Source organism: Dipodomys merriami, unplaced genomic scaffold, assembly GCF_024711535.1.
Source record: "Dipodomys merriami isolate MVZ:Mamm:240054 unplaced genomic scaffold, mDipMer1.0.p SCAF_78, whole genome shotgun sequence".
Taxonomy (NCBI): Eukaryota; Metazoa; Chordata; class Mammalia; order Rodentia; family Heteromyidae; genus Dipodomys; species Dipodomys merriami.
Genome location: NW_027206379.1, coordinates 4,139,690 through 4,152,900, shown reverse-complemented (window position 1 = coordinate 4,152,900; position 13,211 = coordinate 4,139,690). Strand labels below are relative to the sequence as shown.

The following is a 13,211-nucleotide window of genomic DNA, read 5'->3' as shown; positions in this document are numbered from 1 at the left end:
GAGTTTGGTGGCAGGGCTCTGGGTGCCACGACTGCATAGCTGTCCAGGGCAAGGGAGACACAGAATGGCCATGCTGGAAGGTGCCTCAGACATTTCTCAGCCTCGATGGGGAAACTGAGGCCATGCATGGGCCTGTGTGGGGCCCATCCCCCCCTCCAGGGCTGTCAGCCCAGCACCCTCCGGGCCCCGCTCTACGCCCTGTGACGGTGTCAGCCTCCAGGCCCAGAGGCCAGGCCTCTGCTGGAGCGTTTCTTAGAGCTGACCCCAGCTGGGCCTCTCAGGCCAGGCCGGGGGGGGGGGGGGGGAAGGGGGGAGGGTAAGTTAATTATACATCCACAGATCTCGAAAATCTCCGTCCGGCTCTGTACAGCTGATAATGTCCACAAACCTCCCCCTTCTGCAGGCCCGGGGCCCCGGCACACACGCTGCCACGCTGCCCACAGGCCTGGCCATCCACGCCATGTCACCCATCCTGCCATCCCACGGCCAACCATCATTTCCACAGCTTTCTAGCTTTCCGCTATTAAAAATCCAACCTCTCCCCTTTTATGAAAATGGGGCACTTGGGTGAGGTACACAGGCCACTGGGGTACACAGGATTGGGGAGTAGAGTCTCAGATTCATCCTCCCCCTGAGCGGATCCAGGCCCCCCAACCCATCTGCCCACCGGTGGGCAGCCCCCTCCCCTCCTCCACTTCTTCCCAAGGCCACACCCTGGCCGGCTCCGGGGTCACCCTGTCCCACAGTGGGGGCCTCTGCAGTCATGGGGGCTCCGTCTTAATGGGTTGGCCTGGAAGTTCCCGGGTGCAAGGCAGGCAGGGGTAGGGGGGCCCCGCCTGCAGGTGCTGTGACTGGTGGTGGTGGGAATGGAGTGGAGCCAGCGATGCAGGCCTGAACCCTCCCAAAGTGGAACCCCAGAGTGGCAGGCAGTGCCTGTCACCCCAGACGTGAGCCCTGGGCGGCCCTCCCTCCCAGACGGACTGCAGGCCACCCTCTCCGGTGGGGGAGGCAGTACCAAGGTGGCCACCCCACTCCCTGCCCCCCCTCTTCCCTCCATCATCCCGGTTTGCGGGTGTGGTGCACAGACAAGTCTGAAATCGCAACTTTTTTTTGTTTGGCCTCTTTATTTAGAACCCGGCGGACAAGGGGCCGGGGCAGTGGCGCAGGCGGCTCAGGAACCTTCGTTTCCACACGTGGGTCTTCAAGTTCATAAGAGTAACAATAGCAAGAGAGCAAAAGCGCAGAGGTTGCAAGCGCGGTGCGCGGTGGCGGTGTGCGGCGCCTTCCCTAGAGTCTGCTACAAAGACAAAAGTGTCAATAGCCTGATTCTTTCTTTTGGGGGGGGAGATTGGGGGTGAGGAAAGTTGTGCCTTTGGCATAACCAATAACCAAAAGTTTGCGTGGCAGAGAGAGATTGAGAGAGAGAGATTGAGAGAGAGAAAAAGAGAGAGAGAGAGAGAGCCACGCCAGGACATAAATAGAAAATATAAGTTAGTATAACTTTTTTTTTTATGTTTTTGTACAAATATACATGGTTTTTGTCTTTTTTTCCTTTTTTTTTTCTTTTTCCATTTTTTTTCCTTGCACTGAGTTTCAGCAGAGATTAAACACTTTATATAAATGACTCTTAAAGCTTTGCCCCTGGGGACCGCCCGAACGCGTGTGCAGCATAGATAGGTACTGGTACATTGCACAGTTTCCAATTGGGTGAGGAGTCGAGGGCAGCTCGCGAGCGGCCGCGATGCTACATTGAGGGTCCCAGCCGAGGTCCAAGCTCTTCCTCCGTCCGCTGCCCAGCAATCCAAGGGCTCCGAAGGCTCCGCGCGCTGCGGGGAGAGGCGGGGCGGGGCGGGGCGGGGGTGAGCCGCGGCCGGGCGGCCCGGCGGGCCCCACCCCCGGCCCGGGGCGCGCGCTCACCTAGCTCATCTCAGGCGCTTGCGAGGGGTCTGCTCCGCCCCTCCCACGGCGGGCGCGGGGCCCGGCGCGGGCGCGGCGGGCGCGGGCGCGGCGGGCGCGTCGTTCGGCTTGTTCTCCGCCGATCGCTTGCGCTTGGCGAAGAAATCTGCTGGCGACAGATCGCCCAGGGCCAGTCAGCGCGGGACTGCGCGGGGCGGCGCGGGGCGCAGAGCCGGGCGCGGGGCGCGCGCCGTCCCCGCCCGCGCCGAGGTCCGCGGCGGGTCAGCTTTGTGTACGCCGCGGCGCAATGTGCTGTGTAAGCATTTCCCCTCGTCCCGCGGCCAAGCCCCCCGCGCCCGCGCCGCGCTTAACCCCCTCGGCGCCGCGCCCGGCCCGGCCCGGCCCTCCGCGGGGCGGGGGGGGGGAGGGCGTCCGGCTCCGCCGCCCCGGCCCGCGCTCGGGACCCGCCGCACGGCCCCCCGCCGCCCCGCGGGGAGGGCTGCGGGGGCGGCCGCGCCCTGCGCGCCGCGGGCCCTTTAATAGCCCGGGAGGAGGCGGGGACGGAGCGAGGCCCCCGTGGGCTCCGCCGAGCCCGGCCGGCTGGACAAAGCGGGGCCGGGCCCGGGGCGGGGCTGTGCGGTGCTTACCCGAGATGAGAGGCCCCGACAGCTTCTTCGCCGCCGCGCCGCCGTTGGCGCCGGCGGCCGCGGGACGCCCCGGGGTCCCCGCCTGCGCCGAGTCCGCCGGCGCCGCCTGGTTCGCGCCTGGGTCCGCGCCGCTCGCGGGCGCCGCGTCCGCGTCCGGGTCCGCGTCCGAGGCCACGTCCGGGGCTGGGGCCGGGGGCGCCGCCGGGGCCACGAACTGCGGCTCCGCCGAGGCCGCGGCCGGGGCCGCCGCGGGGGCCGCCGGGGCCGCCGGGGCCGCGAGCTGAGGCTCCGCGGGGGCCGCGGCCGGGGGCGCCGCCGGGGGCGCCTCGGGGACGGCGGCCGGGGGCGCCGCGGGGGCCGGGGGCCGAGCCGCACGCGGCACCGGAGCGGGGGCCGCCGGCGGGACCGAGCCTCGGCCCTCGTCCGGGGCCCTGGGCCGGGCCCGGGCCGCGGAGGGCTCCGGCTGCGGGGCGCTGGACGGCTCGTCGGGCTCCTCGTCCTCCGAGTCGTCGTCGTCGCGGGGCTCAGCGGGCGGCGGCTCCAGGGGGCGCGAGATGACAGCCAGGGTCACGGGCGGGGCGCGCGGCCCCACCAGCAGGCGGCAGCGCCCCACCTGCACCGTCTCGCGGTAGAAGGCGGGCACCGACTCGCTGTCCACCTCCGTCCACTGCAGGCGGCCGGGGCCGCGCAGCGGCACGTCCTGCTGGAAGTTGAAGTCCCAGCGGTTCTGGTCCTCGGCGCTCAGCTCGGCCAGGCGCATCCGCAGCTCGCGGCCCAGCTCCTCGTGGTCCACCGGCCCGAAGAGGCTGCGGCAGGCGCTGGTGCGCGCCATCGCCGGGAAGTCGCCATTGGGCGCCAGACGCTCCATCGTCGGTGTTCTGCGGAGACACACGTCGGACCTGATCGGGCGGCCGCGGCGGGCCGGGAGGCGGGGGGGGGGGGGGACAGCGGGAGGAGAGGGGGGCGGGCTGCGGGGAGGCTGGGCACCGCGGAGACCCCCACCCCCCTCCCCGGCCGGTCCGCGACGGCGGACGGACGCGGCGGGCGCGGCCGCTACCTGGGTGTCCGGTGGAGATGGGCACTCGAATCCGGATCGCCTGTCTCGTCCAGCCCAGCGGCAGCCGCGCCCCCTCGACGACGTCCGCCCGTCTGCGCGCTCGCTCCGGCCGGGTCGGCACCCCTCGAGCACAGTGCACTCGGCCTGTGGACCGCCCAGCCCGCCCGCGCCCCCTTTATACGCGCGGGCCCCACCCCCGAGCGCGCGGGCCCCGCCGCGATTAGCATAATGTAGTATTTTCAGTTTCGACAACACGGAGGCGATTGGCCGCGCCGCGCCGCCCCGCCCCGGGGCCCCGCCCCCGCCGGCCGCGCATTGGCCGCGCGCACGCCCCCCGCCCCCCGGGGAGGGGCGGGGCCCGCGGTCCGCGCCGACTGATTGGCGGCCGCGCGGGCGAGCGCGCCGGACCGGGGGCGCGGGGCGGGGCGCGAGTTAAAGGGCGCTGCGGGCGGTAACGTGACACCGCGCCGCCCCGCCCCCTCGCCCCACTCCCCCCCGCCCCCGCCCCGCCCCCCGCCCCCCGCCGGCTCCTTTGTCTGCAGGCGGGGGCTTCTAGCCCGCGGCGCGAGCGCCCCCCTCGGCCCGCGCCGTCCCTGCGTCCCGCCGGGTTCGCCCGGTCCCCGGCGCCCGCGCCCGCCGCCGGGCCTCCCGCGCCAGCGGACGGGGCTGGAGCCGCCACCGCCGGCTGGTCCCGGGCCCCGGGCGGGACGCACTGCGGGACTGGCCACCTCGAGGCCTGCTTGCGCCCGGGCTGGGGTCCGCGCCCTGGGAGCCCGAGAGTGTCTGTGGACCCCGGGGGGACGCCCGCACACCGTCCCGGGGCCCACCTGCCCGACAGACGCAGCCCCCTGGGCCCCGCCCCGGGCTGTGCCCGCGCGCGGACCGCACCCCGCGCCCCCCCCCCCCCGGGCCTGGGCCGGGCCCCCGGGGCTGGCGGCTGCGCTGCCACCGACGGAGGAGGACCCGCGAAGGGCCGCCGCCCCCGCGCAGCACCCCGGGCGCGGCCCCGCAGCCCCGCACGCGCCCCGGCCCCCGTGCCCTGGCCGCCCTGGCCAGCGGGGCCGGCGGGTCAGGGCAGCGCCGTGGGCCTCATGGCTCAGGGCGAGGCCAGGGGGCCCCGGGCTTTGCAGGGACCTGCAGAGCCCTGAGCTCCAGCCCCTGGCCCGGGGACCCCCCCTCCCCGTGGGTCAGGTGGGTGGGAACAGCCCGGGGCTGAATGAAGAGGTCAGAGAGGGGGAGGGGGCGGCTGCCCTTGCGGCACCCGCGGCCCCGCCGGGTGCAGATGTGATTCCCTCGGGACTGCGCTCCGGCGCTCCAGCGTTCGCACCCCGACCACTCCTGTCACCGTCCCGGCTTCGCGCAGCTGCGCGAGTCCCTTGAGCAGGGCTGAGTCAGAAGGAAGCCCTGGGGCTTCGAGCTACCCTGGGGAGTTACCACGCCCCCCACCCCCAGGATCTCCCAAGGGTCCAAGTGCCCAGGACCCAGACTTGGGAACCGCGGTGCCAAGGGCCACTCTGGGCGGTGGCCCCATCCTCCTGGGCCTGCCCAGGCAGCTGCTCCTCCTGCTCCCTGCTGTGTGGGGCACAGCTGGGAAGGGGGCACTGGGCCCCCCCACTCCCCTGGGACTGCCTAGCCTTCTGATGTGCTGTCCACTAGGTCACCCCAAGTGTGAGGTCCTGCCTTGCGGGGACTTTGCGGGGAGAGTCACTCTAAGTCTCCTGGCTATGCTGTGTCAGTGGCAAGGCGGGCTGTCTCCCTCCCCCACCCTCTCTCTCTCTCTCTCTCTCTCTCTCTCTCTCTCTCACACACACACACACACACACACACACACACACACACACACACACACACACACACACACACACACACACACCATCACCACTATCCGAGCTAAGGATCAGCTGGACCCAGACACCCAAGCCGGGCCGGGCCTCCACCCCAAGGAGCCCGGGAAACAAGCAAACAGCTGCCTAGGTACCACAGCTAAGTCCTATTTTTATCATTAAAAATACATCCAAAGGAAAAAGAAACAAAAAGAACAATATTTGTGCTGGTGGTTGCTACAGACAGCAGGAGTCTGAGGGCCGAAGGTGCTCAGCAGGGACGGGCTCCCTGGGCTGCTCCCGGACCCCAGATCTGCTAGCGAGGGGTGGCAGGGGGCACTCACAGGAGGGGCGCTGGGCCCCCCCCGGCCCTCTGAGCAGCGTGCTGTTTGTCTCCACTCCTGCACCATCCCCTGCAGCCGTGGCGTGCCTCCCCCCACCTTTTCTCTTTGCTCCAGGCACACAGAAAGACCGCGCTCCCCGCCCCTCCCCACCCAGGTGGGGCCCGGAGACCCCTTTTGGCCGCAGAACACTTTGGCAGAAGCGAGGTTTCCCCCGGGCGCTCCCAGGCGCAGAGGTCCAGCGGTCCTCCTTCGCCCCCTGCTGGCCACGGGGTGACCCAGCAGCGGGCACAGGCTTCCCAGCACTCCACTGGGACGGGTGGCAGCTGACCCACGCTGTGGGTGATGGAGCAGTTGCCGGGCCGTGTGTGGCTCCGTGTCAGAGCACTTGTCCAGAGTGCCCCCCAGGGCCCTGGCACTGCAAGAAAAATCAGTCCGTGGTGTGCCCAGGCTGCTGTGTGTGGGGCTGGCACCCCACGGGGTGGGTGGGTGGGTGGCACTGCTGCTCGGGGGCATGTGAGACAGGTGTATATGTTAGCTGCACTGGACCTGGAGGACGTAGGTCGGGAAAGACAAAGTGTGATCCCACGGGCAGACGCCAGTGGCTCACGCCTGCAATCCTAGCCACGTGCGAGGATGAGAGCTGAGGATCACTGTTAGAGGCCAGCCAGGGCAGGAAAGTCTGTGAGACTCATTGCCAGTGAACCACCAGAAAGCCAGAAGTGGAGGTGTGGCTCAAGTGGTAGAGTGCTGGCCTGAGGAGAAACGCCAAATGAGAACACAAAGCCCTGGGTTCAAGCCCCAGTACCGGCAAACGCGTGCGCGTGCACACACACATTTCAAGTATGACCCTGTTCCCCAGCGGTCAGGACAGGGTTAACCTCCCCACTCCAGCGCCTCAGCTCCACAGCCGAGGTCTGCTCTAAGGTAGGAAAGATCCAAAAGGAAGTACAGATCCAGACCCACACTCCTGGAGCTTCCTCCCCAGGAGAGACAAGACAGCAAAGACAGCTCAGTCCCTGGGGAGCCCCCCACCCCACCTGCCCTCCATGGCCGGCGTCCGTGTGTGCCCGTCCCTTAGCTGGGACCACTGAGGCCCGTGCTGGGCGGCCCAGGAGACCCGTGCTGGGTCTCGAGCTGCCCCCTGGTGGCGGACGGCGCCATCACCGCCTGGCGCCTCTCCCTGTGTCATTGGGGGTTTCTGGAGCGGGGACCGCCCCTCCCCGCTGACCCTTGGTCACACGTGCCCCGGGCAGCCTTTCCGACGAAAGTAAAGCCTGGAAGAATTTCCCATGGAGGGAAGGTCCTCGTGCCCCTGTCCATCATGGAGTGGGGGAGAGGGGGAATGCGGCTGCAGACCCGGTCAGGGGAGAGGCCGGGCCCACACCCCGCTGCTTCTGGAAGCCATGGGCGGAGGTGGCTTCCCATCCCCTCCCTCCCACGGGACCACTCCCGGGGCCGGCTCTTATCCCAGAGGATGACACCCCACGGCCAGATCTTTGCGTAGGTTTATTCTGTGTGATGCACAGGCTTTTTCCAAGCCCGGCTGGCCTTGCATTCCCATCCTCCAGCCTCAGCCTCCCAAGTGCTGGAATGAAGGCCTACACCTCCCTCTCCGCCCTGTCCACCCTGGGTCTGCTCGGAGCACTGCCTGCCCTGAGAAGGGACTCTTTACCTCCTTTGGTTCTTCCGATAGCCTGGAGAAGCTTTTTTTATATCCTTGTGTGTGTGTGTGTGTGTGTGTGTGTGTGTGTGTGTGTGTGTGTGTGTGTGTGTGTGTGTATGATGCGCGTATGTGTGTATGTGTGTGCTGGTATCATGGCTTAAACTCAGGGTCTGGGCACTGCACCTTAGCTTTTTTCCCTCAAGTCTGGCCCTCTACCACTTGAGCCACAATTCCTCTTCTTTTGCTTTTTTGCTGGTTCGTCAGAGATGAGTCTCACAGACGTTCCTGCCCAGGCTGGCTTTGAACCGTGATTTGAAGATCGTGGCCCTGAGTAGCTGGGATTACAGGTGTGAGCCAACTGCATGTTAGAAGGGAGGTCGCAGGATCTGGGAGAAGCTGAGCCCGCAATCTCCCCCAGCGGGGCCACGCTGACACTCAGACCAGATCAGCTTTTCTCCTGTCCTGAGACCCAGCCAGGGGCCTCGGGGCCTCGGTGGGCCTCGGTCCTGGGCAAACCCCTGCTGACTCCACCCCAGCCCCAGCCCCAGGCCGGGCACACATGCTGCATGATGGACTCTGCCCCAGCCAGCACCTGAGCCGCGTTCCTGGGGTGGAGGGGCTCAGGCGCCTGCCCCCCTCCGACCACTCCTGCCCACAGGCTGGGTGGAGTTGCCAGACTGGCCCCAGGGAGAGCTGTGGGGGTCTAACCCTGGCTCAGGGGCCCCTGTCCCCCTTCCCTGCCCTGCCCCCTCCCCTGCCCCCTTCCCACCCCGCCCAGTGCCCAGGCACTGCCAGCTACGTCCTCCTCTCCCGCAGGTGCCAGTGACAGCCGCACGGCTCAGATTACACGGCCCACCTCGGGCTGGGGTCGCAGCCAGGGGTCCACACTCCTAGGAAGAGGGGCAGGAGGCAGGGAAGGGCGGGCACAGTCACAGACAGCACGGCCCTCAGCCCGTGTAGGGGCCGCCCTCGGTGGAGGGGGTTGTGGAGGGGACCCCTCGGTGAGGATTGGGGCTCCCCTCCTTGGGGTCAAGGGAAGCACCTCTTTCCTGCCTGTCCAGGATGGCCAGAACTCGCACCAGGCACCCCACCCCGCACCAGGCACCCCACCCCGCCCCGGCCCCCCGCCCCGCCCCGGCCCCCGCCCCGCCCCGGCCCCCCGCCCCGCCCCGGCCCCCCGCCCCGCCCCGGCCCCCCGCCCCGCCCCGGCCCCCCGCCCCGCCCCGGCCCCACGCCCGCACCGGCCCCGCACCCCGCACCAGGCCCCACGCCCCGCCCCAGCCCCACGCCCCGCACAAGCCCCACGCCCCGCCCCGGCCCCACACCCGGCACCGGCCCCACACCCCGCACCAGCCCCACGCCCCGCCCCGGCCCCACGCCCCGCCCCGGCCCCACGCCCCGCACCAGCCCCACAACCCGCACCAGCCCCACAACCCGCACCAGGCACCCTCAGGGCCGGGTATGTCAAAGCGGTGGGAACCTACACGCAGCAAGAAAAACCACGGTGTGCACAGACCCTCCCGCTCCCGCACCCTCACTTCTGGCTGGAGCAGGTACGTACCCCGTGAGTCAGCATCTCTGCCCAGGACATGGGGCTGGGGGGCTGGACAGGGGGCCAGGGGGGGCCAGGGGGCTGGGGGGGACAGGGGGCCAGGGAGGAGACAGAAGGCCGGGGGGACAGGAGGCCAGGGGGAACAGGGGGCCAGGGGGAACAGGGGGGACAGGGGGCCAGGGGGACAGGGGGACAGGGGGACAGGGGGACAGGAGGCCAGGAGGAACAGGGGGAACAGGGGGACAGGAGGCCAGGGGGAACAGGGGGACAGGGGGACAGAAGGCCAGGGGGAACAGGGGGCCAGGGGGACAGGGGGCCAGGGGGACAGGAGGCCAGGGGGAACAGGGGGCCAGGGGGCCAGGGGGACAGGGGGACAGGAGGCCAGGGGGGACAGGGGGCAGGGGGCTAAGGGGCCAGGGGGACAGGGGGACAGGGGGACAGGGGACCAGGAGGGGAACAGGGGGAACAGGGGGACAGGGGGGCAGGGGGAACAGGGGGACGGGCCTGGCCTTGGCGACTACTGATGCCCGGAGGCCCAGGGTGGGGCGGGTTCCCACCGCACCCAGGCCACCTGCACTGCAGGCCGGGCCAGGCCTCACAGAGGAGCAGAAGAGAGCCATGCATGTGCGTGTGCAGACACACACATGCATACACATGCTCACACACACATGCTCACACTCATACACATACACATGCTCACATTCATACACACACACATGCACTCACATGTACACCCTCATACATACATACATACACAGGTGCGCATGCACACACATGCACATATACAGGCTCCTGCTAATGCATAGGCCCTTCAGTAATCCTGTGACATCCCTGTGGGGAAACTGAGGTAGGAGAGGTGGGAGTGGGGTGCCCTGGGCAGAGTCCCGCCCCCCAGAAGAGGAAGAGGAAGAAAGGGAGGGTCTCGAAGGTGTGGAACAGCAGCTCCCCGCCCCCACTCCTGCTGCAGGGCAGCCAGGGGCTTTGGCATGAGACAGTGAGCAGCCCCGTGCCAGGGCCGCCTGCCTGGGGTCAGCAGTGGACGCCTGCTGCCCTCTGGTGTCTGACAGAGGCACTGCAGGGAGCAGAGCCCCAGCTCAACCCTCTGCATCTCCAAGCCGTGGGGCTTTGCTGCTGTGGCCCTGAGTCCCCTCAAGTCTAAGATGGGGCTCCTTCCCCGTGTAACCCATCAGCAGTGTGGAGCGCCAGAGTGGCTGGGGCGGGGGCGCGGGCTGGCTGTGGACACACAGAGCCAGCGGCCGCCAAAACCGGCTCGGACACTGCTGTGCAGAGCGCGCGCGCACGTGTGTGTGTGTGTGTGTGTGTGTGTGTGTGTGTGTGCGTGCGTGTGCGTGTGTGTGCGTGCGCGCACGTGCGCACCTCAGATCTCAGCCTCCTGAGTAGCTAGGATGATGGGCTTGCACCACCAGTGCCCGGCAGTCTGTCCATGTGAAAGGCATCACAGACACCCTGCCACGCTCACCCAGAGGAAGCTCTGGAGTCGGGGCAGAGACATGACCTCTTCCTGGCTGTGTGTCCTTGAGCGACGGCTTCCTCTCTCTGTGCCTCTGCTTCTTCATCTGTGAGTCCCCGGATGAGCCTCGGAACGGCATGAGCAGCAAGCCCCCTGCCCGCCCAGTGGTGGGTTCTGCGCCTCCTTACCGTCTCCCCGAACCAGGGGGTGAGATCCTCTCACCGAAATCCTCTCCCTCTCTGTCACAGTGCAAAGCGGATGCGGCCTCAAGGCCCAGGCCATAGACCCCGGGCGCCATCAACTCCAGCAGAGGCCTTCACACCGCAGCACCTCACCAACAGTCAGGCCAGGGAAAAGCTGCCCAGCTGCAACGGGTCAGCCCCCCAGCCAAGCTCAGGGGTCCCCAAGACCCCCTTCACTCAGGCCCTGAGTCAGCACTTGAGCCCAGCCACTTACCTTGCTTCTGTGTACACACGCAGAGCTGGTGGGTCCCACCCGGGTCCCACCCTGCCTGGCGGCTGCTGACAACACCACCTGTGTCAGGGCTCGTGCAAGGAGCCCACGTGCAAATGATCTCAGCCCTCCCAGGCAGGGATTAGGTGTCTGTCGGTCGGTCGGCCATGGTCAGTCTGTCTGTCATTCAGCCAGCATCTCCCTGGGGCCCCAGGGTGCTGGGTTTCCAGGCTATCCAAGCAGGTAGGTAGGAGAGAAAGAAGCCAACACTGCAGGAGGCGCGGTGCTTGTGCCTGGCTGGACGGGACCCATCTTCACAGTGTTCACAGTGTTCACAGTGTTCACAGTAGCAGCCCTTGATCTCAGCCATGCAGATGGAAAGGATCTACAAGCAAGAGAAGGTTCTGGACTGGAAGACAAGGCATAGATAGAGCCATCCCCGTTGGCACCAAGTGGCAGGGCTCAGGGCTAGACTGCCTCTAAGGACACTTTGATTTGCTAAATGACAGCCAGTGAAGACAGAACAAACTAGGGGTGACACTGGCCACCCCGAGGCTGAGCAGCTGTAACCAGCGCCCGAGGGCACTACAGGTCTCAGAAATCACTCCCCCTGGGATGCAGGGGCCCACGCCTGTAATCCCAGTTCCTCAGGAGGCTGAGGATCTGAGGATCATGGGTCAAGGCCAGCCCAGGCAGATGCCTCCCGCTCTGGTTGCTACCTGAGCTGCACCCTGTTGCCCCTGTCACCTGGCCACAGCCAGGGCCTGCGCTGCCCTTCACCAGCTGAGCCCACAAGGCAGGCTGAGCCCCACGGCACCCGGAGCAGAAGCCAGAGACCCACACCAGAGCAGAGAGGCTTGGCAGCCTCACTGGTGAGAGCTGGCTGCCTCCCGGACACCATCCAGGCGACAAATGGGGGTCTGGTACCGCGCACAGAGCTGCACACACACAGCAGGCCCTAAATAGTTGTGGGGTTCAATTAGTCCCGGGAAAGCCGGGTGGACAAGGCCTGCTAGTCTTCACAATGCTCGGGATCCAGTGTAGAGCAGTCCCAGCCACCCCCCACCCCCACCCCCCAGGACATCCGGCCACGGCCCGCTGTTCCCAGCCTGGCTGGGCCACCCCTCCTCCAGAGGGGCTTCTGCCCCCTCACCACACCGCAGACGCCTGGCCTTCACGCTCCCTGTGCTCACCTCTAAGCCTCCGCCACGCTGTGCCCCCTCCCCCCTCCCCCCCCAGCCTGGAATGCCCTTCCCACTCCTGGTCTGAGTTCCTCACCAGACCCTGCTAAGATGGCACCTCCGCTAAAGAGCCTCCCCCAGGCCGCCCCTCCTAAAACCAGCCCTGGGCAGAGCTGCCCCCAAGTCTCTCCTGGGGCAGACAGGAGCTTGCTGAGTGGCCTAGAGAGCGGGGGGACCCCTCACCCCTAATCACGGCTGCTTCCTCTGAAGGTTCCCTGGGCTTCATTTTCTCCTCTAATCTGAAGGGCAATTTTCCCTCACTCCCTGGAAACCAGGAAGCTTCCCCACCCTCACCCAGCCTCTTCAGGACAAATACAAAAGCCAGGATTACTTCTACAAGGTGCACTTGTCCCTTCCTGCCTGGACTGTGTCTCAGAGGGCCTTCAGAACGCCCCTCCCCTCCCCCAGCCTCTCCCCACCACTCCCCCCACCACTCCCTGCCTTGAACACTCCTGGCAATGCCCTGGGAACCCAGGAGACCAGGGTGGTGTCACCTTCCTTCACGGCCCGTGAGAAACAGCCAGGCCCCGGAGCCAGCCCTTGCCTTTGGTGGTGGTATGTTCTAGAAATTCCTGGGGACACGCCTTCATCCCAGCCATGGAGCCCCTATGGATTCCACTCCTCCCCCAAGGGTCCTGAATCTCAACCCCCCCCCAGATTGTTTCCTCAGGCTGCATCCCCTCCCCCGGGCCAGCCTTTCCTGCCCCCTTCCAGGGAGCCCTGTGGAAGCCCCGGGGTCAGTCCTGACCACCTTGCTCCCCCATGCACCCTGTTCACGCTGGAACTCCTCAAGCACAGGACACACACCTGTGAAGAGCACCCCACTTCCTGGGACCTCCAGGGGTCCTGTCTCTGCTCCTCACTGGCATGCTTTGTGTCTGGCTCACTGGCCGCCCCCGTGTCTGCCCAGCCCGGCCTTGGCTCCTCTGCCCACCTGTCTCTGCCGCCTGCCGGGCTGAGCTTCACGAGGGGCAGCAGGAATTCTGGCTCTGATTCCGGCCTGTGGCAGGAGGTAGGGCCTGTGTTGCAGTCACCTGACCAGGCTGTCTGGAGAGGATTGAAGG

The 13,211-nt window shown here is 67.3% G+C and overlaps 1 protein-coding gene across 1 annotated transcript; it reads right to left on the bottom strand.

Moving 5' to 3' along the window:
• Nucleotides 1-1,104: 1,104 nt before the first annotated feature.
• On the bottom strand, nucleotides 1,105-3,738 carry Cdkn1c (cyclin dependent kinase inhibitor 1C). The gene is made up of 4 exons (XM_070009611.1): nucleotides 3,601-3,738; nucleotides 2,544-3,421; nucleotides 1,918-2,062; nucleotides 1,105-1,826 (listed from the first exon to the last, which is right to left on the bottom strand). Exons 2-3 carry the CDS (start codon nucleotides 3,409-3,411, stop codon nucleotides 1,923-1,925), a joined length of 1,008 nt encoding a protein of 335 aa, XP_069865712.1. The 5' UTR covers nucleotides 3,412-3,421; nucleotides 3,601-3,738; the 3' UTR covers nucleotides 1,105-1,826; nucleotides 1,918-1,922.
• Nucleotides 3,739-13,211: the final 9,473 nt, after the last annotated feature.